At 39.4% G+C, this 25,750-nt stretch overlaps 2 protein-coding genes across 7 annotated transcripts in view; one reads left to right on the top strand and one right to left on the bottom strand.

Moving 5' to 3' along the window:
* The window catches only part of LOC131683872 (persulfide dioxygenase ETHE1, mitochondrial), an 18,667-nt gene extending 3,326 nt beyond the window's left edge, over window positions 1–15,341 (bottom strand). The window contains exons 1-2 of one of the 4 annotated variants that reach the window (XM_058966240.1): window positions 15,318–15,341; window positions 6,102–6,302 (exon numbers count right to left, since the gene is read on the bottom strand). In XM_058966240.1, the coding sequence (XP_058822223.1) occupies window positions 6,102–6,302; window positions 15,318–15,326 (210 nt within the window). In that variant the 5' untranslated portion in view covers window positions 15,327–15,341. Of the gene's footprint in view, window positions 1–6,101; window positions 6,303–6,440; window positions 6,585–15,317 lie in introns of those variants that run through there. The other 3 variants (XM_058966241.1, XM_058966242.1, XM_058966239.1) reach the window with 3 other exon arrangements.
* LOC131683875 (thioredoxin, mitochondrial) lies at window positions 5,566–25,750 on the top strand. 3 transcript variants are annotated; one of them, XM_058966247.1, is made up of 3 exons: window positions 5,566–5,795; window positions 15,020–15,149; window positions 25,224–25,750. In XM_058966247.1, the coding sequence occupies exons 2-3, from the start codon at window positions 15,030–15,032 to the stop codon at window positions 25,506–25,508; spliced, it is 405 nt and encodes a 134-aa protein (XP_058822230.1). In that variant the 5' UTR covers window positions 5,566–5,795; window positions 15,020–15,029; the 3' UTR covers window positions 25,509–25,750. The 3 variants fall into 3 exon arrangements, with proteins under 3 accessions (XP_058822230.1, XP_058822229.1, XP_058822231.1); XM_058966246.1 differs by lacking the exon at window positions 5,566–5,795 and adding an exon at window positions 14,165–14,353; XM_058966248.1 differs by lacking the exon at window positions 5,566–5,795 and adding an exon at window positions 14,814–14,951.

The following is a 25,750-nucleotide window of genomic DNA, read 5'->3' as shown; positions in this document are numbered from 1 at the left end:
TGTTGCGATTGCCAAGATCAATGGTGTGTTCTATTGCAGCTGCTACGCCCCACCAAGGTGGCGAATAGAAGAGTTCAAGCAGATGATCGACAGGCTCTCATCAGACCTAGTGGGCCGGAAACCGGTAGTAATAGCGGGAGACTTTAACGCTTGGGCAGTGGAGTGGGGCAGCCGCTGTACAAATAGCAGGGGTCAAGCGCTAATGGAAGCGCTTACGAAACTCGATACTGTGCTAGCTAATAATGGCTCCGCTAGTACATTCCGTAGAAACGGAATGGAGGCGTGGATTGACCTAACATTTACCAGCCCGAGTCTGGCTCCAGGCATGGAATGGAGGGTAGACGAAGGCTACACCCATAGCGATCATTTAGCAATCCGCTTTAAGATCAACTATGGTGTGCAGCATCCGAGGGCGGGAGATCCCTGTCAGGTACGCGGGTGGAAGTCCAATCACTTCGACAGCGAAGCTTTCACCGCGGCCCTGGGACTGGAGGCCAACACCGACAGTCTAAGCGGGGATGCGCTGGTAGCTGTTCTATCACGCGCGTGCGACGCCACTATGCCGAGAAAAACACTGCCAAGAAACGGTAGATGCCCGGTATACTGGTGGAGTGCCGAGATTGCAGCTCTACGGTCAGCCTGCCTCAGAGCTAGACGTAGGATGCAAAGAGCTCGCACCGAGGATGCAAGAGAGAACCGCCGTGAAGTGTTTCGAGCTGCGAAATTGGCCCTTAACAAGGCTATTAAAAGCAGCAAGAGAGCGTGTTTCGACAACCTGTGTGAGAGTGCCAACGCGAATCCGTGGGGTGACGCCTACCGGATTGTGATGGCCAAGACCAAAGGGGGCTCCTCACCCCCAGAACGGTCTTTGGACCGGTTGGCAACGATTATCGAAGTACTCTTCCCGTCTCGAGCCACAAGCCCCTGGCCACCTGCACTACGAGACAGTGCGGGCACGGTCGAAATGGTGGCTCCAGTGACGAATGAAGAACTACTCGCAGTGGCTAAATCCCTAGCAATGAACAAAGCTCCAGGGCCGGATGGAGTTCCAAACAACGCTCTCAAGGCAGCGATCATAGCGAACCCGAACATGTTCAGGCTAGCTATGCAGAGATGCCTTGACGAGTGCCGTTTCCCCGATAGATGGAAAAGGCAGAAACTGGTGCCGAAGCCCGGGAAGCCGCCAGGCGACCCATCGGCGTACAGACCAATCTGTCTGATAGACACGACTGGCAAACTGCTTGAGAGGATCATCCTCAACAGGCTCACCCCGTACGCGGAAGGTACGGACGGTCTGTCAAGCAACCAGTTTGGCTTTCGGAAGGGTAAGTCCACAGTGGACGCTCTCAACTAAATACTGCCGAGATAGCGATCCAACGAAAAAGGCGAGGTATTCGATACTGCGCGTTAGTGACACTTGACGTGAAGAACGCATTTAACAGCGCAAGCTGGGATGCCATCGCGCTCTCGTTACACCGGCTTAGCCTACCGGTGGGTCTGTACCGGATCCTGGAAAGTTACTTCCAAAACCGCGTACTGATATACGAGACCGATGCCGGTCAGAAAAGGGTTCCGATTACCGCCGGAGTCCCGCAGGGCTCGATCTTAGGCCCGGTGCTATGGAACCTCATGTATGACGGGGTTCTGAGACTGAAGTTCCCTCCTGGGGTCAAGATCGTCGGCTTTGCCGACGACGTAACCTTGGAGGTCTACGGGGAGTCAATTCCTGAGGTAGAACTAACCGCAGCACACGCGATTAGCACGGTGGAGGAATGGATGAGCGCGAGAGGCCTGGAGCTCGCTCATCATAAGACGGAGGTAGTTATCGTCAACAACCGCAAGTCGGCACAACATGCAGTTATCCATGTGGGAGAAGTCGCGATCACTTCACAGCGAAGTCTGAAGTCTCTCGGAGTCATTATAGACGACAAGCTGACCTTCGGCAGCCATGTCGACTATACGTGCAAGAGAGCGTCGACTGCTGTTGCGGCTCTATCGAGGATGATGTCCAACAGCTCAAAGGTGTGCGCCAGTAGACGTAGGTTACTGGCAGGCGTTGCCGTATCTATCCTCAGGTACGGCGGCCCGTCATGGTCAAGAACACTGAGGGTAACCAGTTACCTACAGAAACTACAGAGCACCTACCGCGTGATGTGCCTCAGAGCGATATCTGCCTACCGCGCGGTATCACACGATGCATCCTGCGTGATAGCGAGCATAATGCCAGTCGGGCTGGTCATTCGGGAAGATGAGGAGTGCTTCGAGCTACGTGGAAATAGAGGAGCTCGCGAGCGCACCAGGGTGACCTCGGTCGCCAGATGGCAGCGTGAGTGGGATAACTCCTCGAAAGGCAGGTGGACCCACCGGCTGATACCTAACATATCGAGCTGGGTGGGAAGACCCCATGGGGAAGTTCACTTCCATCTGACACAATTCCTGTCAGGCCATGGCTGTTTCCGACAGTCCCAGCCTGCCCGGACTGCCCAGGTGTAGACGAAACTGCCGAACACATACTGATCGTATGTCCTCGGTTCGACGTCGAAAGAAGAGCAATGCTTGACGTCTGTGGTTGGGACACAACCCCTGATACCCTTATTCAGCGGGTGTGTCAATCGGTGGAGAAGTGGAACGCAGTCTCGGCTGCTACCACCCAGATTGCCTGTAGGCTACAGGTAATTTGGCGAACCGAGCAACAGACGACAGGCACGACTAACTAGTGATTGGTTAGTTGGAGCGAAAAAGGCCGAGCGCAAAAAAAGGGAGTGAATGGTCTGTTCATGCTGAGGCAGGTTTGGCGCAACGACTGGCAACCGCGTAAGGGGTAAACCCAGCCACCCCGAAGAAAGGCAGAAGAGCGAGTGTATAGGCGTATATGTGGACTGCCTCATGCCAAGATGGGAGGGTCGTAGCGTAGTATGTTGGGACTTAGCTATCGATGCCTCGTGGCGTGGAAGAGGAGTGAAAGGGTGAGCATCCAAGTCAGTCTCACACGGTTTGTTAAGGGTGAGCACAAAAGTCAGCCTCACATGGTATGGTAAACGCTAGCACAAAAGTAAGCCTAGCAAGGAATGAGAAAGGTGAGCACACAAGTCAGCCTCGCATGGTATGTCAGAAGTGGGGCCTAAGAAAAATGTCCCACATGGGATGCCAGGGGGAATGACAGGGGTACAATAGAGTGGTACGATCGAGAGTGAACCAGGTGATAGGGTGAGCATCCAAGTCAGCCTCACATGGTATGGTAGAGGCGAGCACAAAAGTAAGCCTAGCAAGGAATGAGTAAGGTGAGCATACAATTCAGCCTCGCAAGGAACGAAAAAGGTGAGCACAAAAGTTAGCCTCATGTGGAGTGTTAGAGAGTGAATCAAGGTGTGATAGAGAGAGCACCCAAGTAAGCCTCACACAGGACGTATGAACGCGTGAGCGAGAGTGAATGAGTACATTAAGTACAGCCATCCTCCCAGAAGTAATACCGAGAGGTAGTTCCTGGGGGGGAACGATTGCGGAGCCCAATGGAGTTTAGTCGATATTAATGGCAGCGTCACCATTCGAGCCCGACTCGCCCCCAGTACACCCCGTGTGGTAGCTTGGACACCTACTAATAACACGTGTACTGGGTTAGTACGTAAACGTCTTCTCCATTGTTAAAAAAAGGCGGCGCAGCACAAAAAAGACAATCTGCGCGCTGACCATTTTTTTCATGAAAACAGCGACGTATAAAAACAATCAGCGGCAGCAGCGTGGCGCGGCGGCGTACACCTCTAGATTACACCTTCCGGGAAACAAACGTTCCTTGAAATTTCGTTACCTACTTTTGGACAGAATATTTTTCCATCGCGTGGTAATTCGAAAAAAACACCAACCTTGTTAAAAATGTTTGTACAGGATTTCAAGACAAAAGCTTAGTGAACGGATTGCTGTCAAAAGCTTCTATAACCAACCACTAGGGTCACTTCACCGGTCAAATAACAGCGCACCGATTCCAAATGAAAAGAAAACGCAGAACATTGGATGCACCAATATATTGCCGTTCATGTTTCAACATTTTTAAATCAATTTTAATATTAAAATTTGTTCATATGGTATTCGTAATTAACCTAAAAAAATGGAAAGCAGCATAACTGAGTCTCAGATTAAAACCATAATTCTTTTATTTGAGAGATTAGTATTCCCAGCGATTGGAGTGAAAGTTAATAGCATACAAAGATTCTTTTTTTCTGTTCAAATTTAAACTCTGTCGAAAATTGAATTCACGCAAAATTTGCGCAATGCGTCAAATTGAGAACATGAAACGCGCCAAATCCGCGAAAACCCCGCAAATCACGCGACCGTAGCAACCCTGCCGGTTATTCGAGTGGAAAATAGGTTTGTTTGCGAGGAGTTGCCGCACATCGACGGCACATCGTCAGCAGCTTTACACCGGAACAGTTCCTTGAATTAGGTAATGCGCCAACGATTAGCTTAACCACAAAAATGAATAAAAACTTTTCTGGGATGGGGCTTTCAGGGGAATGCTTTCTAGGGAATGGTACATTCTGGGGAACGTCTTTCTGGGAAATGGTATATTCTTCGGGATGGAATACTGAAGAATGGTAAAGAATCGTGTAGCCGATTTGACTGCTTTTTACTATTCGTCTCTCTCTCTCTCTCTATTCTCTGTGGAAAGCGAGTGTCAAATCAGCAGTTAGAATTGCTCCCAGAATAGCGGTCGCGAAGTAATAATGGACCGAACAGCTGCTAATGATTAGTTTCACATCCAACATAGCACTGTTACGAGCCGTACATAGAATCAAATACAAATTCTGCATTTGACAAGCAGTTCAGTAACATGATTTTCAATTGCTCTGTCATTCAGACAATTGCTATAGAACATACCTTCTAGTTTCTGCATGATGGATGCAAGATTATTATCTTGATTGTGGTAGTGTGCCTGAAGCAAACAAGTGATTATTTGCACTACAATAGTATTGAAATGTGCATTATGGCACTATGCCTATCTTAACGTATAGCATATAGTGCAATATGGAATTAATCATATATGGATTCTTCAATTAAAAAACCTAAGTTTTAGTGTAGCGAAAGAATGTACCGTTCATATTCTGAGTTGCGTTAAGCAGTAGCGTATATTTTACCAAGTAACTTCGATTTTCAACTAAAAGTTGAAATTAACATTATTCGATTGTTTTGAACAAATATGTTCCGAATTATTTTAGAAAATAACCTGGGCTACTCACTGTACACATACTCGTTCGTTTTGCCATTTCAAAGAAAATATTTGGCAACAATAGGCTCTTCTGTTATAATAGGCATAATACCCTACTGCTTTGATGTCAAGATATTGATACTAATTTAACTGCAATCCATTTATTGTAAATCGAGTAATCAGTGAAATGGAGTGGAACCCTGACTAATAAGATTAAAACAGGTACAACCACCTTTTATGTGAAGATGGAGAACAATGACGCAATTTCGTCAACATAAAAATGGAAAACCGAAAAAAAAACTCTTCAAAAAGTGTTAACATGTTCAACCTTAATTTTCTTGGCTTATTCTTACGTAATCTTATATTCTAAAGAGCTCGTAAAAAACCTAATCGTGTCGAAGATAATGGAGACATCTGGCCAGTCTTCTAGTACTACATTAGGATTTCAAAAAGGCGTCACATAGATGTTTTCTCAACTGATGAAAATAGCTTTCCAATCCAGTGAACGAATTTGCAATAAATACATCGCGCATGTAGGCACCGCTCAGAGACCATCATCACGATGACTAAGCACATTTTGAAGGTCAATCTATGCGTAAGTACAATACGTGTACAGACAGTTAGCGGATATACCGTTCATTAACCTTACTATTCCTAGTGAGACTTATTCGGGGATTAGAGAATAAAGGGCTAAGTAATTACCTATATGTACTCTTCAATACACACACATAACAAACAGGTGATTCAAACACACCTCGGAACCTGTTGCATCGTCAAGGTGAGGTTGCACTTTACTACAGAAGTGAGCACAATTCTATTTTAGCACTGATTGGTAATACCTACTCTGCTACCAAAAACCTAATCCTTCATTCTTATCACTACCTTTATGTGACTTACATACCTGACGGAAAAGAAAATCCGGCGTGAAAGGTTTGCGTTCCTGCAGCATTCTGACGTTCCGAAGGTTGGCGGTACTTTGAGTGAACTGAACGGCTGCGCTGGGCTTTATGAACACAGGTGGTGTTGTGGCAATGCTTCGCGATGGCAACCAAAGTATCTTGATTGATGCGGCTAAAACGCGAGACACGCTGGTCATGATTGGCTGGAGAGAAAGAGAAATCGAGTTAGTAAATAATGAAGAATATCAACATGAACTCCTATTTATTCGGGGTGCTTATGCTTTGCTGTTAACGAAGTTGTTTATCTATGGAACCGCAATAACAAAACAGAGATAAGATACTCCAGATTTTACTGCATACATTGTAAGTCGATCGAAAAATATTGGAACTAAACAGCAGCTTTCCGAGGAGGTAGATGTATTACGAACAAAATGCCAAAACGTACTAACGACTACTGGCACAACGATTACTTCATGGCCCCGAAAAATATAGTAAAGAAAAATCAATCAAAATAACAGTTGACGGTGGATCCACTGCATTTTACTTTTTATTGCCTGGAAGAAGAAGAGCTTGTGCATCACATCGATTATCACCTTCAGTGGAGGTATGGACCATGTTAGTTATTTAATTCGTTATCAACAGATCCAAACCAAAATAGCAAATACATACACATACAGCTAAAGCCGGAGGAGCGACAGCTGTACGAAGGTCACGTAGGCCCAAAATATGAGAAATAACCGCTTCGTGTGTATTTAGTATATAAACCGGTAACCGCGTGATGTTGCGGTGCTGGTTCCCAGGCATATTTCCAATGCGATGCATAGCTATACAACATTCATAAAAGTACGGTTATATTATGGTAATGCGCTTTATCTTCAGAAGAAAAAAAATGTTTTACGGCAATTAACTTTTTTCACCGCATTTTTTTTAACCTCCATTTCATTGGAAAGATTAAATTTCCAAATAATGGCCTCAGCCGCGTTCCAACCAAATTTGATGCGGTAAACTGGAGCAAATTTTGGGGGTTTTTGGTCGAATTGGCCACAAACTCGTGGTATTCCGAGAACAGGGTTCCTTCGCCAAGGAGGATGACTGGTTATAAAACTCGTCTTGCGGCATGATAAACTTCATGATTTTGCAAAACAAGTTCACTGGCGGACATTTTGATAGTATTCGGAAGAATTGGCCACAATCCGCGATATTGCAGGGACCCGGTTCCTCCGAAAAGGACGTGACTCGGTCATTTTGAAACCCTGTCTTGCGACTTAATATTTTTGCAAAACATGTGCTCTGAAAGATATTTTAAGGTATGAATCTCCTCCAGGGCACTTGTTTTGCAAAATCATGAAGTTTGACATGCCGCAAGACGGGTTTGATAATCGGTAGGAAAGTGTTCTCGTTGCCGGAAAGACCAGGTACCCGTCATACCCCGGGGTTTGGCCAATTCAACCAAAAACGTACAGAAACCATGAATCTATCTCGCCTTGTGCAGGAAGGAAAAGCTTCCATAGCTTTGGTTCTTGAACCGTATTTCCATAAAGGAATATTCTATGTTGGAAAATTACTTTACCCTGTCTTCGTAGCTTTCAACAAAAATGGCATGGCAAATCAACGTGAAATGTCTCGCACATACTTGCGAATGGTGCTATCGACACATGTCTTATATCCGACCTCAAAACTTGAGATATTTGTGCTATCACGGACAATTTGACTGTTGATAACATAAACAAGAAATACGTCTACTGTTCGACATATTTGCCGCTTAGTGATCCATAACCTTCTGATGATTTCAAAAGGGTTGTATCATACTGTGGCAGACGCTGGTTTACCCTCATACTCGGCAGTGATGCAAATGCCCACCACATAATTTGGTCAATTCAGATATCAATTTGAGAGGCCCCGAATTGATGGAATGCTTCAATACCACAAATCTGCATATAATTAATGTAGGAAATCGCCCAATATTTGCACAGGTCGTCAAACGGTGGGATAACGTAGTTCTCACAAGTTTCCTATCTCATGCCTCCACGCGAGTCTAAGTCTATTGATGACATTTGGTCCTTAGACCGGCGACTGGGTGCTATCAGCCTTCTTTCGATAGTAGCAGAATAAGAGGGTGCGAACAGATCTAGCCGAGAAAACACTACCATAAAAATAAATAGTTGTTCGGAAATCAACTGGGACCTCTACGAAGGGGGCTTGGCGACTAGGTTACATGGGTATGTTCTGACGATTGAATCTCCAAGTGACTTGGATGAGGTCGTGAATAAAACAAACTCATTCATAGTACCAGCATACCAAGAGGCTTGTCCGCTTCGAGCTATGGGTTCTTGTAAACGAACACCTTGGTGGAATACCGAACTAATTCGACTCAAAAGTTTATGGAGAAGCGCTGGCAATCGCAGACGCACGGACGGGTTGGAGACATTTAAGTTGGCTCGCAAAGCATACAGACTTGCCCTTCGATCCTCTGAGCGAATAGCCACAAATGTCTTAAGTCTCAACAAGACAAGTAAATTACAGTTACTTTCGAAATCGAAAGACTTTCATGTCAGTTCGATTAGAACTGCTAATGGTGAATACTCGTCTGACGAAGATATAGTACTCAACTGTTGTTTTAACCCACACTTTCCAGGTTGTACGGAGCCATCACTGACAACTGCTACTGAGTTCTTTTCAGGTAGTTCTGATTCTTGGGCATTTCCTCGTAGAATTGTGACAACCGAATCGATCAAATGGGCGATTGAAAGTTTTGCTCCGTATAAGTACCGGAGACTTGATGGAATCATTCCAGTTTTACTTCAAAGAGGATATAAACACAAAGACAAAGAGCTTTAGACCGATCAGTCTGATTTCCTTCCTTCTTAAATCAGTGGAACGTTTAATCGACCACTACATTCGGGATGTTAGTTTGGGCGAACACCTACTGCATGCAATGTAACATCCAAATCAACGAGGAATCCTACTACCACCCTTCTACAGAATGTTGTCTACAACATTGAAAAAGTTTTTTTCACAAAAGCAATCAAGTTTAGAAGTTTTTTTGCTATGAAAGTTCCTTTGACAACGTGTTCTTCGAATCCATTTTGGAAACAGCACAAGGTCATAGAGTACCTACAATCTACATACATCACGAAACTGAATACGCAATACTTAGCAACCGACATCTGTGCTCATCATTAAGACAAGTAGAGATAAGGAAACTGAGTCTCTGTGGATGTTCTCAAAGTAGTGTGCTGTCACCACTTCTATGAAACCTTGTTGCCGATGGCTTGCTGAGGAAACTTAACGAGCTTGGGTTTCCGACATATGTTTTCGCCGATGATTATCATATAATGATCACCTCGTTAGACTATTAGTTATTCCAAATAATGCATCAATGGTGCATTTCACGCAACGAAGGAATACAACCGGAGCTTGTCCGTTGCAGTTCTTTGACTCTGAAATTATCGTCGCAGATCAAATTAAGTACGTTGGAGTATTTCTTGACTCAAAACTTAATTGGGCAGCTCACATCGATTTCAGAATAAAGAAAGCTTGCTTGGCCTTCGGCCAATGTAGACTGCCTTTCAGGAAAACTTGGGAACTCAAACCCACGTACATTTAGTGGACCTACACAACAATTACTAGACACATACTGACATACGAGTGCCTTTTGTGGTGGTAGAATGGAGAAGTCGTGACAATTGAATCAAAGTTGGACAATCATCAGAGGATGGTCTTGATTGCGATGACTGGTGCGTTCTCGACAAAACCTACTGCTGCTCTAAATGCACTCTTGAACATAAAACCACTAGATGTGCTTGTGAAACAAGAACCACTTTCTTGTACTTATCGTCTTAAGGTTACTGGGCTCTGGAATAATAACCCAACAGATCGTGCAACTAGCCACACAAGTCTGTGGCCACAAATAGTTACTTGGGTGGGATAAGTATACACTTGCTTACACTCGCATGTAGTTTTCCTTATAAAACATTCAATGTTCAATTTTTCCTCCTCACAAGGAATGGCTGTCTGGCTGGATGGAGTGACAACTTGAAAAATACGTGGTTTGTTATACTGACGGATCTTTGTTGTAGGGCCGAGCCTATGCTAGTGTCTATTGGCGTGAAATGAGATTAGTCTCATTCGCTTGGTAGATACTGTACCGTATTCTAAGCAGATTGGCGATTCTGTGAGACGTACAATCGACACTTCAACAGGGAAATAGCGGTTAAAGAATCTATGTTAGCTCTGACAGTCAGGCTTCCCTAAAAGCTCTTAGTTCGGCAGATTCGAGAGCGAAATTAGTATTCGCATGTCGACCTCAAATCCAAGAACTTAGCATTTCTATGGGTACCCGGTCATTCCGGTATTACTGGAAATGAATGGGCGGACGAATTTGCTAGAGCTGACGCTGCGACTGACTTCGTTGGTCCAGAGCCAGTTCTACCACTGTCGATAAGTTGGATAAAGCACAAGATTCGCTCTTGGACTGCATCCACAGACTAACAGACATAACACTATGAGGGAATTCCCTCAAAAAACATCGATCCGACAATTTCCCCAGAACACTAGCTCCACCTTTTATTCACAGTCCCAATCACTGGTGGGTTACCCCTCAGGTTTGGAGACAATTTTTCACTAGTGGTCTATCCCCCATATGCTTGTTCATATGTCAGTGGCGCCATAATTTCAAATGTGGTCACAGTCCCAACTACAAATATATTTCAAATGACCGTTAAAGCGGACGAAGCTTTGTTTTTGAGTGTTATGTCTGTTAGTCTGTGCTGCATCCAAACATGCCAACCATTGGCGTAGCTTGCAAACTTGCGTTCAAACAAAAACTTTTATGTTAGATGTGAGTCCGAAAATGTCAAAGAATTTGCTGCATTTTTCGAAGCCCAATTGCAGTACTCTAGTCAGGGCACTGATTGGACATTGCAAGCTCAATTATCACATGGCTATTATTCAGCATGCTGAGTATTATTCGTGTGATCTTTGTGAATCCTATTACGGAACTCCATATCATTTGATATGCATTGGATTTTTGGTTCTCCATACATAGACGAACTTTTACACAGGAAACTAAAACTCAGGGATATGCTATTGTTCCCAACCCAGTCTGGTAAAAAGTTATAGTTAAAACTGTATTTGAATGACAATACCTCTTCGGGGTGTTGTCGTTCTGTGATCTCAATATTCGGCCTTGATATATCCACTCATCGAGAGGTGTCGAATCTCTGCAAGGCACAAATCTCCAATCAACATGGCGAACGTGCCATTTTAGCCAGTGGCTACTGATGCTGATTGACATACCGCAAGACGACCAATTCGACCAAAAAGTCTCCGAATTTAAGGTTATGTAGATCACGACTAGTTGTTATGTTGGAGATTTTGAAGTCGGCTGTCTCAGTCTTTTGAAAAACCAAAACAAGGGTAATAAGAAACCATTGTTTTGATTTTTCAAAAGATTGGGACAGCCGACTTCAAAATCTCCAGTCTCTGAATGTTTTTAATGCATCGTAGCGTTTTATACGTCGCAAGGGCAAGACTGGTATAAAAGTTTTTCGCTTTTCGGAAAGAGAGGTAACACCAATACTCCCAACAATAAATCCGGAACTACGGTCGATTCCAAAAGAATGGCATTGTTCCCTAAAACTAGACAAATTTTTTGATCGTTCCCAAAAACTGCATCAAATTTGGTTGGAAAGAATTTGATATTTTCAATGAAATGGGGGTTGGAGACGTAAACGTTAACATGCAAAACACCAAGGGGAACAAAAAAGCGGCCATACTTACTTTAACCGGCCATATCTTACCTTACCATCCCTTACCTAGCCGGTTTTAAATGTCTTCTCCAAAAAAGGGTTGAGTTTCGTTAACAAGTTTCACTAACATAATTATAGAAGAGGGTAACGTATCGAAAGTTATAGCAAAAGGAGTAAAACAAAGTCAACGAAAAAACACTTTTTTCCGAAATTTTTTTAAAATGGGTCCCTATATTGAAAGTGAGAACGCTTACTTTGAGTTGCCACATCTTATTAAACATTAAACATTAAGCATTAAGTTTTTTGGTTGAAATAATGTTTCAAATTTTTAAATCATTATCTAGCACAGGGTTCTAGTCCTCAGGGTGGTCAGGGTCCACAGGGCTCTAGTCCTCAAAGTAGTCATCTCGGATCATTCACATGTTTGCTTTATTTAAACTACTTAAACCATTTGCTGACGTGCATGAAACGTTCGTTTGCTGACGACTTCACCTTATCGGGAATGTCAAACACGCACAATTCATGCAGTCCCAGTTGGATGTATTCACCAAGTGGTGTTAACCGGGATCGAAATTTAAAATAGCATCTACCCTATCTCATCAGAATGTTTCGATTTCATTAGATTTCATATCAGCTTAAAATGAGCTTTTCTTGTGGGCCATCACGCTTGACTAGGGTTTGCTCAGGAACACAAATTGTGTCTCCGTTTTTTGGAGCTTGCGTCAATCCGGCGCTAGCTTAGTCCGGTAACTAAGTTAGTGTCGGATTCTGATGAGACGAAGTCGAAACGCGAATTCCATAAATAACTGTATCAATTTATTCACAGTTCAAAACCAAAGTTTGTATGGAGGACTGGGGATGTTCAAGAGATATATACATATAAAGTGCTTATTACATCGAAAAAGGAATCTATGTAACTTTTTAGATCCATCGGGCATCATTTCAATTTTTTAATATCCCTTTGAAATATTGTTCAAAAGTTAAATATTTAGTTTGGATGAAAAATGACATGAAATAGCATGAAACGTTAACACCTAGTGTCAAAACAAACAGAAACGTTCAAAAAACTTCAGAATAAAAATTTCGTCCTGAGGACTTGAATATTTTTAAATAAATGCCTCATGGAGACATTTTGGTGTAACAATCGAATTTTCCTAACAACCTTATACACAACGTGTAACTCTTCGAAATACCAGTCATATGCACGCTTTAAGCTCATTTTGTAAAAAAGGAAGCATCACAGCTTAAAACCAAAGTTTGCGTGGATTTTTTGAAAACAAATTCTTCCTTGAAACTTTAAACATGTTTCATGCCCATCAAATTTTTCTCATAACTAGCGCATCAGAACAAAACCAACAACAACAAACAATAACTAGACCGAATTTTTTTTTTTTGAAAAAAATGATATTAAAAAAAATATGAGTACAAAACATGTTTAAAGTTAAAGTAGTTATGGAGGTGCGTCTTCTCATCAGAATCCGACAAACCTAAGCTAGATGTTAACTCAAAAAAACGAAAAGTAATGTTACTATATTGATAATTTTCGTTGGAAACTTTCCTGACAAAACAGAATGGGTTCTGTTATTTTGTCCATCGAACAACTTTCCGTGTATGCTTGAAGATACTTTTTGGATCGACATGTATTGCGCACTTCTTACTAACCTGAACTTCGCACTTTCAAAGTTCGAATGATGAAACTGCTACTATGAAAGCTGCGAGCTGTCAAAACACACACATTTTAAGTGATACAGATGGTACTCTCATAGACAGGCCAGTCTATGAGAAGAATTTATTAACAGAATGTAAAGTGCGCAGTGCGGGTCGAATCCAATTTTTAGTGCCACAAGCAATATTGAAAATAAAACAATTTTTGGAATTTTAGTAAAAGACCTATTAAACATCTTTGAAACTGGTCCTTGTTCCAATTTTTTGTTTATTTGCGTTGAATAACAACATTATATTTTAGAGCTGTTGTTTACTGTCACTATCGACACTCGAATGTTGATTTTATAATTGCTCATTTTCGACAATAATAAACTATCAATTAACAAACTTAAAACATAAGCAATGAATTTGGTATCCTATTTTTCCATCAATATTCATAACTTTTTTTAACTATTACTAATACGCGTATAAGGTTCAATTATACCCTACCTTCTTTATTTCAATTTCCCTTGATCTCTTATGCGATGAATTCATTCACACTACGGTACCTTCCACAGCTTACAGTACCTCGCCTGCTGCAATCATTCTTTGGCATCAAACTACCGTCAGCCCCGTTCGCTTGTATTTGTAATCCGAACCATGAATGGAGTAAAGAAGGACTATATTTGACTTTCTATGAACCATGCGCCCATTAGTTGCTATACTGCACGGGCATAAGTCCCGTGAACAAATTTATTCCGGAGCACAAAATTTCGAAATTTAGTAAATTATAACCACGATGAGTGTAGCTTTAGTCTAAAATTAGTGATTTTTATGTAGACATCATAGTTACCATCCAAGTAAGTGATGAAAATACTGGACACACGCAGAGGTCGAGAATAAATAAGAGTGAATCACCGATCGTGGGCTTACCGATTATTTAATTAGACTAAAGTACAGCTTCGCAACTTTAAGATGCTGCCTTGATATTATCGAACGCGAATCAAACCAAACAATGTGTAAACAAATGAATGAAATATCAATTATTACAAAACATTGGAAGATGACATCGAATACACTGAGCTCACGATCGCCTGTGGTGACGTCATCCTAAGAAGAACAATATACTGCATAGCCATAAACACTGTCACAGAGCAACCAAAGCAAACGTCAGGACAGTGCAGATTTTTTATCTGTGGAGCTCAGTGGCTATTATTCAAGCTGGTGGAATTTCTATTTTGATGTTGAATAGTGGTGCGCTAGTATTGTAGTTCAAGGTTCTACAGATAGGGTAACATCATTGTTGTCGGTTAGAGATAAAAGTAGTTACACATGAACTAGGAACTATATTAGTTTCCAGCAGTCACAACACTAATAAAGACAAAAGAATGATGCAATCGATTGACATAATTAATGATTAATAAGCACTTAACGACCGAGTGTGTTCTACAAGTTTATGTAACCGTTAGTTGACATTAAAAAACAAAAAAGTCTGATGTGTCTGTGTTGTTACAATATCGTTGCAGAGATAGTAGAATGCTTCGTATCTTCCGCAATCCAGGACTGGGTCAACGTTTTATTCGGAAAACATTTTCCTTCTCGGCAGTAGCTACCAAGCAGTTTGTAATAAAGGACCACTATGAATTTGACCAAAAGGTAAGTCAAACCGGAATATACCGGTTATATTTGCTATATAATAACAAGCAGATAGTGAAGTTAATTTGGCCACCTGGTTGGCGAAAAACTGCCTATGTATTTTTTCTGGCAACAAGTGACTTGCTTTCGATCCTAAACATACTAAGAAACGAACACATCAATACTCACCCTAGCCATCTTGAACGGACAATTTTTTGTTTACAATGCTTACGACTATTGAATGACATACGTAGCTGCTGTTTGCATGATTCGTATTCTCATAGACTACAATATCTAGTAGATTTATGGATTCAATCTCTTCGGGCTGATAACAACCACTGATGCAAGTGTCCGATAGAGTTCATGGCCTGCTGACTACAACCCTACACGATTGTCGAAATGATACGTCTGATGAAGGTTGCTTTCCGCCGCGACTAGTTTGAAGCGGTTCTGCCAACTTTTGGTAAGATTACCGATTCTACGTCACCTTCATCAGTGCGTCATCGCGCGATCGCTATTTTATGACTCATACAATGGTGACGGTGTCTGCACATACGTCACATTGTTATTAGGAAAGTGTTAAGAACGAGATGGAAAATACCGGAAGATATTTTGCTTTACTGACGTCAAAGAGGTGTACACGATCGGCAGAAATATGCTTCGATTGAGATTGTTTACAAACGCATTGCATCCCGATCACAAGATCATAACAAAACGATAATTATCTTTCTAGCTTTAAATGATTATAAACAAGAGATAACCAGTCATGACCACACGGAGTTTTTTCGAGCTAAGACCTATCTTCTTCGCAAACTGACCAGGTAACCGCCAAGCAGTAGTACACGCAGTAAAGTAGCGTATTATTCGCATTTCAAGTGTACCATATTAGCATTTTGAATCCATAACTGCTGTGAATTGGCATATAAAAAGCCATTTAAATTATTCCTGTAAGTAATCAGTATTTCACAATTACCTCTAATAGGATTACGAATTTATTACGAATATTTCAAACTTTTTTCTGATTAGCGCACTCAAAATGGTGGGAAAACATTTTTAATGCTAGAAGATTGTATTGAATCAAGAAAGATAAAAATGACTCACTCAAGCGATATAGTGCGATCGTGCATTTACATAGCGATCTGCTAAATGTTCGGACAGAGGAGTTTTACTATTCTTCTACTTACAACAAGCTCTCAAGATCATGCTTCTATTACATTGTCTCTGTTGAAAACCAATGTATCAAATTCTAATAAAGATTATTATAAATCTGGTTCAGGATATGATTAACTAATATAGTCCTGCCTATGGATCAAATGAAAAAGATGTAAATAACAAAGTGGAAGGTTGATGTTTAAAAGAAGCCATCCTGCGTTATAACTTCTTTTATCACATTTTTCGCAATGTAAGTGGAAGGGGGGCGATAAAGTATTTTTGGTGAAAAATATCGTTCTCAAAAAAATTGGCGATGCAGATAGTGTCTATTTAGTGAATTTTTAGGGAAACTGTGTGATGCGAGGGACAGTTTTTTCGTGTACTGTGACGAGTTACCGAAACAAAAAAGTACTGCCACAAACTTAACATCCACAACCTAATGTTCATTATTTTGCTTTATTTTTGAAATTTTTTAGTATTGGCTTGAAATGTACTTGAACCAAAACTGTTCACTAAAATGAAGAATGCATCCAGCTCATCCACGGAAAATAGAAAAAAAATCTACACTTGTAAGCGATAAATATCTCGAATGGTATTTTCATTTTGCAGTCTCTCGTTAATGTTATACGACGAGATGAAATACCTAAGCGTAGCTTTTTTCTAACCCAAAAAAACGAGTCAAAGGTTGCAGTCTCTACAATAAAAGATGCCTTGCGATTACTTTTATATTTTTGTGAATTATGCGTATTATCCATTATGCCTAACGTGCTTTATGCCAATCGTCCATTAAGCCTAATGTATGTTATACCAATCGTCCATTATGTCTAACGTACTTACACCTAACGTATGTACACAGTTTTTCGCAATGGAATGAATAGTTCCCAGTGTTTTATAGTTTTCTTTCTATATGGGAATAAAACCAACCAACGAGTTGGGTATTCTTAGGGACAACTGGGATTTTCAAACACTACATCTTCTCCAGTGACCGCTTCTTGTAATGTGCCGGGGCCAGATCCGGTCAAAACACGACATCCTCCTTTGGTTGGTGTTTCTCCACGGTGGTGTTTCTTAAGAGGAATTCCACGAAGTGGAAGTGGAAGTGGAAGTAATCACTACACGACCATCTTCGATTCAGGTGAAACTTTATACGTTCGATCGGTATAAAAAATTCAATCAGATTATGTGGATTCAAGAGAAATTTATTAACTCTTAAATGCATACTGCCGCCAATTGGCAACATATAAGTTTTTCTGATATAAAGTCCAAACACTAGGTAAATATCGTATCCATCGCGAAAAATGGGAACTATAGAAAATTTAAAATTATGCATTTAAGGGCCAAAATAGCGTACAACTTTTATGTGCATTTTGAAAAACCTATGTTCTTGATGGAGAAACGCGAGAAAAGAATTTAAATTTAAATAAGTAAAACAAAATAATTGTCTTTGTTGAAAAAATTAATATATTTCGAAAACTATACTACTTTTACTTTTTTACATTTTAAGGGGTTATATATGTTGAGATGCGAGAAAAAAGGGAAAAGTTTGAATTTTTATAAAGGTACGTAGCCATATTTTTATGAAATACTTGTTATACGTTTAGCGTAGTACAATATCCAATTTGCAAAATCCACTTGAGACAATAAAAAAAAAATATTAATAATTGTCGAAGCTATAGCAATTTCCGCAAAACGCGTTTTTTTTTTCAAAGAGGTTTGCCGTGACTAGGATTCCAGTCCAACAGCTCAACAGAAACCATCAAACTAAAAAAAATCATTAGTATATGTATCTATGGTGTACAAGAACGATCGATTAAAAATTCTTTTTGGAAACGGGGACGATTTTTCCAAAAAAATCACTATTTTCACCTGAAAAAAAATTATTAAAAAAAATCATAACAATAATATGAAAATTTTGACGAAAAAATGGAATCCTTCAAGGACACGGCAGTTAAATTACGAACAAGCCAAAAAAATTGAGATCGGTTGAAAACCATTCCGGCAATCGTAGTCACCGCAAAGACGCTTTTGGGAAACATGATTTCGAGGTAATCGCGTTTAAAGTTTCAAGTATAAGCAACACCTCCATAAGGAAGCAAGATGAAAAACGCTATAACTTTGCGTCCACTGCTCCGATCTCTAAAAAAAAAATTGAGGTAACATTCTTATGAACCTGAGCTTTACGATAGAAGGATAAAAAAATTTCGATTTTTTGGCCGACCTCAACATATATAACCCCTTAACGACATTCAATTAGCTAGAGATTACTGGGTAGGGAAAGTTATGAAAATTAGAGCCATAGTACTCAAGTGAGAACAAGGATATGAAGCAAACAGATCGGAAAACTAGAAGTGGCAGGGTCTTTAGAACAGGCTTAATATCGTACGATGCTTAATTTTTGTCTTCTGCTAATGAGGGTCGAGCTAAGGCAGCATAACTGCGAAGCACCCAAGTTCACTAGCATGTGTCCTGGTATAGTCGGTCGTCGGTTGTCACGGTAAAGATGGACATGTCTATCCATACCAGGACACATGCTAGTGAACTCGGGTGATTCGTAGTTATGCTGCCTAAGCTCGACCCTCATTAGCAGAAGACAAAAATTAAGCACGTACGATATTAAGCCTGTTCTAATGTCCCTACCACTTCTAGTTTTCCGATCTGTTTACTGCACATCCTTGCTCTCACTTGAGTACTATGGCACTAATTTCTCATAACTTTCCCTACCCAGTAATCTCTAGCTAATTGAATGTCGTTAAAATGTAAAAAAGAAAATTTGACTAACATAGTCGAACATAGTATGAAATATGAAAATTTGTTCTAAGTAGTTTTAAAAAACCTTCTTGTTAATAGCTCCTCGTTTTAAAAACGATCAACATTTGATTGTTGATAGTTCATGATGAAGAAACGCGAATAGCTTATAAAAAAGACACAGTTTCACGAATTAATTGTTTTTGTTGAAACAAAATTTCACATAATTTGCGAACTATCACATTTTTAAGGGATTTAGTTAAAAGCATTTCAGCTTCTCCAAAATGCAATTACATTTAAAATGTTCTATTTCTCTTAAGGGTTTTGTGGACAAAATATAAAAAAATAAAAAAACTTGTAACTTGGCTTGTAATTTAACTTTTTATCATAAAGTTTTATTTCAATGGAAAATGTCCACGCTTTTTTCAGTGTATATTTTTCCGTACAGAAGTATTTATTTCGTCTAACTCTTTCTCTGATAGTTTTTCTGTACAAAATACGGTTTTCGAACAAAATTTGTTTGAAAGTAATACATTCAAAAACTTCTACGCCCCTTTGAAAAATAGCTCTTGGGCCAAAATGTTCTACTTGCCAGATAAAATCATGGAGATTCATAACTCGAACACAACTGTAAAGATTTGTTCGAATCGACGATGGTCATATTTTATGGTCGGCCGCTTTCTTAGGGATTCCTTATTAACGCGTTTTCTGAATTTTTTTTCAGTATATTTAAAATTGATTTCTCCGATGACGTGCGTAGAATTTTAGGTTTTGAATGATTAATTTATATGATCAATTTTGTGTCGATTTTTATGACATTTTAGCGTTTTTTTGACATTTTCGCGAAAAATATAAAAAAGCCCTATGTGCGTCGCTGGCTATTGTTCTAAACAATCGAAAAGATTTCCAACAGGGGACCCTTTCCAAAAAAAACATGCCAACGGGAAGATTCTGCACAGGAGGGTGGAGGGGTGTAACTTGGTGTGAAAGTTGTACTTTGCGTCGCTGTTCACCTTCTTCCTGGGGAACGTGAAATAGCCGGTCCTCTGCAGTCATTGCCGTCGATCGGCCGCTTGCGCTTCCGACACGGCCGACCTCGATTTCCCATTCCTCATGACGATGTCCATGTTGGACAAATACTTTTTGACCATCGTGCCGGTCACACCGATTTCCCGGATGAAAGTGCAAAAGGATTTCGACACTTAGCTTCCAATTTCCGCTTCTGCGCTTGCTGCAACTTACGGTTACGCAAAACTGTCGAAAGGCTGGGACCTTGTTTGCGGTCGATGCTCTCACCTTTCTCTAGAAGCACGAGGATCTTGTATTAGGGCACTCGACTGTATCTGGTCGATACAATGAGCGCCACGATGATGGAATTCTTCGCTTCAGGTGAAGTCAAACGTAGTTGCTTCACTGCTTTCCCCGTGGTTGCCATTAACAAACTGATAAAGCTGCCATTTTTTCTTAATATAGCCGACTCATATGTTTTGATGATTGGCCGGAGGACTCGCTTTTTCATAGTAAATTTTAAATCGTGTAACAAAGCATATATACTGTTGTCACGATTTGCCATCCGAACCTTCTGTTTCGACAGTGTTCACAGCCGATCAGAATCAAATAACAAGATTATAACAGAACGCAATTTTCGTAACGCATTGTGTTATAAGCTAGGTCTCGTTAGTAGTTAAAATAACAGAAAATTATAACAAGTTACAACACTAGATATCGTTTTGAAATTTGTTTGTTATGTGTTTCTGATCGGGTAGTGTACAAAACAATTGCTACTGAACCTACTGATCACTAAGAATCCTTTCTGGATGAGGCTCGAATCTTGCCTACATTAGCAAAACCAACAACAAGCAGCATGACTGCTCTAGCATTGACCAATAAGAAATCGTTTCACCTTTTATTCATTTCTTAAAGAAAAACCGATTTAATCCACCTAACAGTGAGATGAGACATTTCTTACACATTTCACTATTGGATTAGTTTGAAGAACTCGTGAGAAGTAGGCACCCAACTAGAGGTGGGATGAAAACAGTATCTAGTCTTGCACGAATAAAATCTCGAATAAACTGAATAAATTATAGAAATCAACAAAACGACCGAAATAAAAAAGTAATGCAAAAAATGAATCAATAGGTTTTTAAATTCATAAAATGAGTAGAAAAATTAATGGAAATCAAAATTATAATATACACGAATCAAATTAGATTAGGTTATTACATAAAAATTAAGATTAAATTTAGAAATAGTTATAAGATTAATATAATAAATTGACTCAAACTAACAAATTGAATGAAATAAAACGAATGACTGAACATGAAATGCATAAAACTAAAGATATGAATAAAATGAATCAAATGAATCAAATGAATCAAATGAATCAAATGAATCAAATGAATCAAATGAATCAAGTGATTCAAATGAATCAAATGAATCAAATGAATCAAATTATTCAAATGAATCAAATGAATCAAATGAATCAAATGAATCAAATGAATCAAATGAATCAAATGAATCAAATGAATCAAATGAATCAAATGAATCAAATGAATCAAATGAATCAAATGAATCAAATGAATCATATGAATCAAATTAATCAAATTAATCAAATGAATCAAATGAATCAAATGAATCAAATGAATCAAATGAATCAAATGAATCAAATGAATCAAATGAATCAAATGAATCAAATGAATTAAATGAATCAAATGAATCAAATGAATCAAATAAATCAAATTAATCAAATTAATTAAATGAATCAATTGAATCAAATTGATTTAATTCATCCAGTGAATTCATTGAATCAAATTAATGAAATGGATCAAATGAATAAAAAGAATGGATGAACAAAATGAATAAAGTAAAAAATAAATGAAATGCATAAATAAAACAAATGAATCAAATAAACAAAATGAGCTGAAGTGATAAAATGAATAAAAAGAAGAAAATGAGCAGAATTAAATGCATTGAATAAAATGAAAAATTGAACAATGGTAAAAGGTTATAAATTAATATAAAGAAATAAATTGAATCAAATAAATTATTTGGGTGAAATGATTAAAACTGAAAAAGTAGTCAGATTATTAAAATGAAGTAACTGAACAAAATGAATAAACTGGAAAAAATTAATAAAATGCATACAATGAAAACAATGAATGATATGAGTAAAATGCACAAAAAGAATAAACTGATCAGAGTGAATCCAAAGAATGAAACGAATAAAATAAGTAAAATGAACGCAGATGAACAAAACGAATAAAAAGATGCGGAATGAAATAATTAATTAAAATGAAATGGTCATATATTTGAAGCCAAACACATTTTTGAATAAAAAAATGAATAAACCGGATTGTACGAATTTGAAAACCATTGCATCAGAAAGTTTTGAAATGTTTTTGAAAATCCCATGTTCTGAGAAAAGGCTAATAAATATGCAATGGACTTTCTAAGGCTTCCATCTTTTTTTGGTTTTATTCTTTTTGTTTTCATGCTTCTTTACTTGACGAATTCGAAGTTTACTTTTTGGCCACATATTCCCGAAAAAAAGGTTTATGTACAGAATAGAATTTACTGGTCCAGTATTTTAACGCGAAATTGAATATAGTAAAATGAGACAAGGTCACATGTGCTTTCAAGCCCCTTAAACAGAGAACGACAGGGAGAATGCGATTCGTGAATGAGACAGGTAGATATTTCAAAGTTTTTATTTGCATTGAAGTAAATATTGTGAAATGTCTAGGCTATTCCGATAGCATAAAAGCCGTGCATTCAGTTGATTGCAATGCAGTCTCTTTCCATTCATCCTTATAGCTTTCATATTGTTTCGTTCGGAATTCTCGTGCAGGAAATATGGATAATTAAGTCCTATACAGACCAATACTGTGAAAAAGAAATGGTTCAAACTACTCAGTATATCCAGATATGGACGACGATAAGTTAGAAGACACATTGTAGTTGCAACCCCCATCGAGAGTGGATACTTTGGGAGACTTCTTTTCCTGGATCTAATTTGTAGATATTTTTGGTCTTTGATCCGTTATTTTTCATGAAAGTTCGTACCAATACAACGAATGTGCAGCTGATACAACTCATGGTTCATTCGCTTGCGCAACGTTCCGTCTTCCATCTGCACGCCACCATAGATAGTACGCAACACCTTTCGTTCGAAAACTCCAAGGGCGCGTTGGTCCTCCACGAGGATAGTCCAGGTCTCAGCGTCTTGAAGATAATCAACTTCGCGCGGCGGCGAATTTTGTTCGACCGGAGCGTCCTCTGGAGTCCAAAGTAGGCACGATTTCCCGCTAAGATTCGTCTTTGAATTTCTATGCTGTTATCATTGTCGTCAGTTACCAGTGAGCCCAAATACATGAATTCGTCGACCATCTCGATTTCGTCACCGTCAATCCGAACTCGGGTGGGAGGTTCACATTGTCGTCTCTAGAACCTCTTCCTTTCATGTATTTTGTCTTCGAAACGTTGATGGCAAGTCCAATCCTGCTGGCTTCAGCTTTCAGTCTTTGAGCATATATTTCATTCAAAATTCAATAGAGATACGAATAGTTTAAATATCGCACGTGGAATGTCTCTTTTGAAAATTTCCATCGTCAAACTTTCATATTACCCAGTTAAGCCAAATATTTTTCTGATATAGCCATGAATTTCCTTAATTATAGTGTAGATACAGGCTTTGAATACAATTGAATTAAAGTTGAGTTGATGTAGCAGCAGACAAAAAATAGTTTTGTTTTCTCAAACCTTCGCAATTACAATTAATAAATATTTCAGATTGGCAGAAGATCTTATCACACAACTTAGAAATGGATACAGAAATAGCTAGATAGATGCGATAGAAGAGAAACAGAGAGAGAAAGAGAGAGATAGAGAGAGATAGAGAGAAAAAGAGAGAGAGAGTGATGGTGGGGGGGGGGGGCGTGTGAGGAATGGCAAGAGTTAATGGTTAATGCAGTGACATTATTTTTATAGGTATATTATTATGATGTATTGATTCTTACATTCTTATCATAAATAATGTAAGTAGTAGTTTTTGCGCCATAACCAGTATAACCTAAATCTTGCAAAAGAGCTAAATTTTCGCTAGATTTTTGGGTTTCAAACATACAGTTGCTTTCGGTGACGCCACAAGTATAATTATATTAGAAATCTTTTATCTCACTACTAGGTGAATTACTTGTTGATCTGTGTATTGATATACCATCCATCATATACCTCATGATTGAACGCAATGCCTAATCCAAGGAATAAATACTAGAACTCACTGTTTCTTTATCAACACATTATTTTGTCTTTGAAGTGAACTTATAACTTGATAGAACTTGATTTTAGAAATAGTTCATTTATTATAATGGTAATTCACAAAATGTTCTCAACATCGAATTCCTTGAATCATGTAGATGTGTTTTCATACCCCGATATTCAAAATCGGTTTAGTTTTGCCCCTAAAACACCAGTAAAGCAATGCTCTGTATGAAACAATCTCATTTTTAATTAATGGAAATTGGTAAGCGAGGACTAAAAATACAAAATGTCTAATATCTCCGCCGCTCGTGCACGGATTTAGACAATCTATAGCTTGTTAGAAAGGTATTTTTACAAGCTTTCTATTTATGTGCAGTTTGTGGGACAATATTGTATTGTTCGAAAGTTATTTGCAAAAAACCTGCTGTGTTTTGACAAAATCGCCCATATCTCAGAAAGTAAACAACATATCGAAAATCAAAAATAATAGTGTCAAATGGCAACGTTAGGCCTTTCATTTGAAACTAGTTTCATTAAGATCGGTTCAGCCATTGCTGAGATAATTACATGACATTTTGTACATACATACATACACACATACACACACACATACAGACATTGTCTCAATTTGTCGAGCTGAGTCGATTGGTATATGAGACTCGGCTCTCCGGGCCTCGGAAAAAGTTTTCAAAGTTTGAGCGAATCCTATACATTTCTTTTGTAAGAAATGTAAAACTGCATCTCACGAACAAATGAGATCTTCCCGCACCGCTAATATTTTTTTTCTGAAATTACGACAGCCCATGTGCTCACGTTGATAAACTACTTTTGGAATCCTATGGCTATCATATAAAAACACCTTGGACCTTTATGGTTAAAACCTCAAATAAACAAACACCTATAATAACTCTAGTCTTTATCCGTTCCTTATTCCAGGTTATCAACAGCGAGAACCCGGTGATCGTTAACTTCCACGCAGAATGGTGCGATCCCTGCAAAATACTCACACCCAAAATGGCGGAAATGCTGGAACCCTCGGAAGACATCGATCTCGCAATCGTGAACGTGGACGACAATGCCGAGCTGGTGCAAACGTTCGAGGTGAAAGCCGTACCCGCCGTGCTCGCCTTCCGAAACGGTGTCGTGGTGGACAAGTTCATCGGCTTGGTCGATGCGAACATGATCGAGAGTCTGATTGGAAAATTAGCGAGGAAAAAGTAGAGTCATGGTCACTGTACCGATTGTGCTTAGTGAAATAGTGATCGGTTGTCGAGCTGTGATTGTACATTGACCACTAGAAATAGGCACACTGTGTGATGTGACTTACAAATAACATTTGAACTAGGGTACTTTGATTGATACCTTTGATGCCAATAAACCTTAGGATAATACAGATTATAAGTTTACTAGCGTGAATCTTTCTGGAGTGGATAGAGAAATACAATCTATTTGTTGACATTCAA

The sequence above is a fragment of the Topomyia yanbarensis genome, chromosome 2 (assembly GCF_030247195.1).
Source record: "Topomyia yanbarensis strain Yona2022 chromosome 2, ASM3024719v1, whole genome shotgun sequence".
NCBI lineage: Eukaryota > Metazoa > Arthropoda > Insecta > Diptera > Culicidae > Topomyia > Topomyia yanbarensis.
The sequence above is the reverse complement of the archived record's forward strand: the minus strand, read 5'-3'. Positions and strand labels throughout refer to the sequence as shown.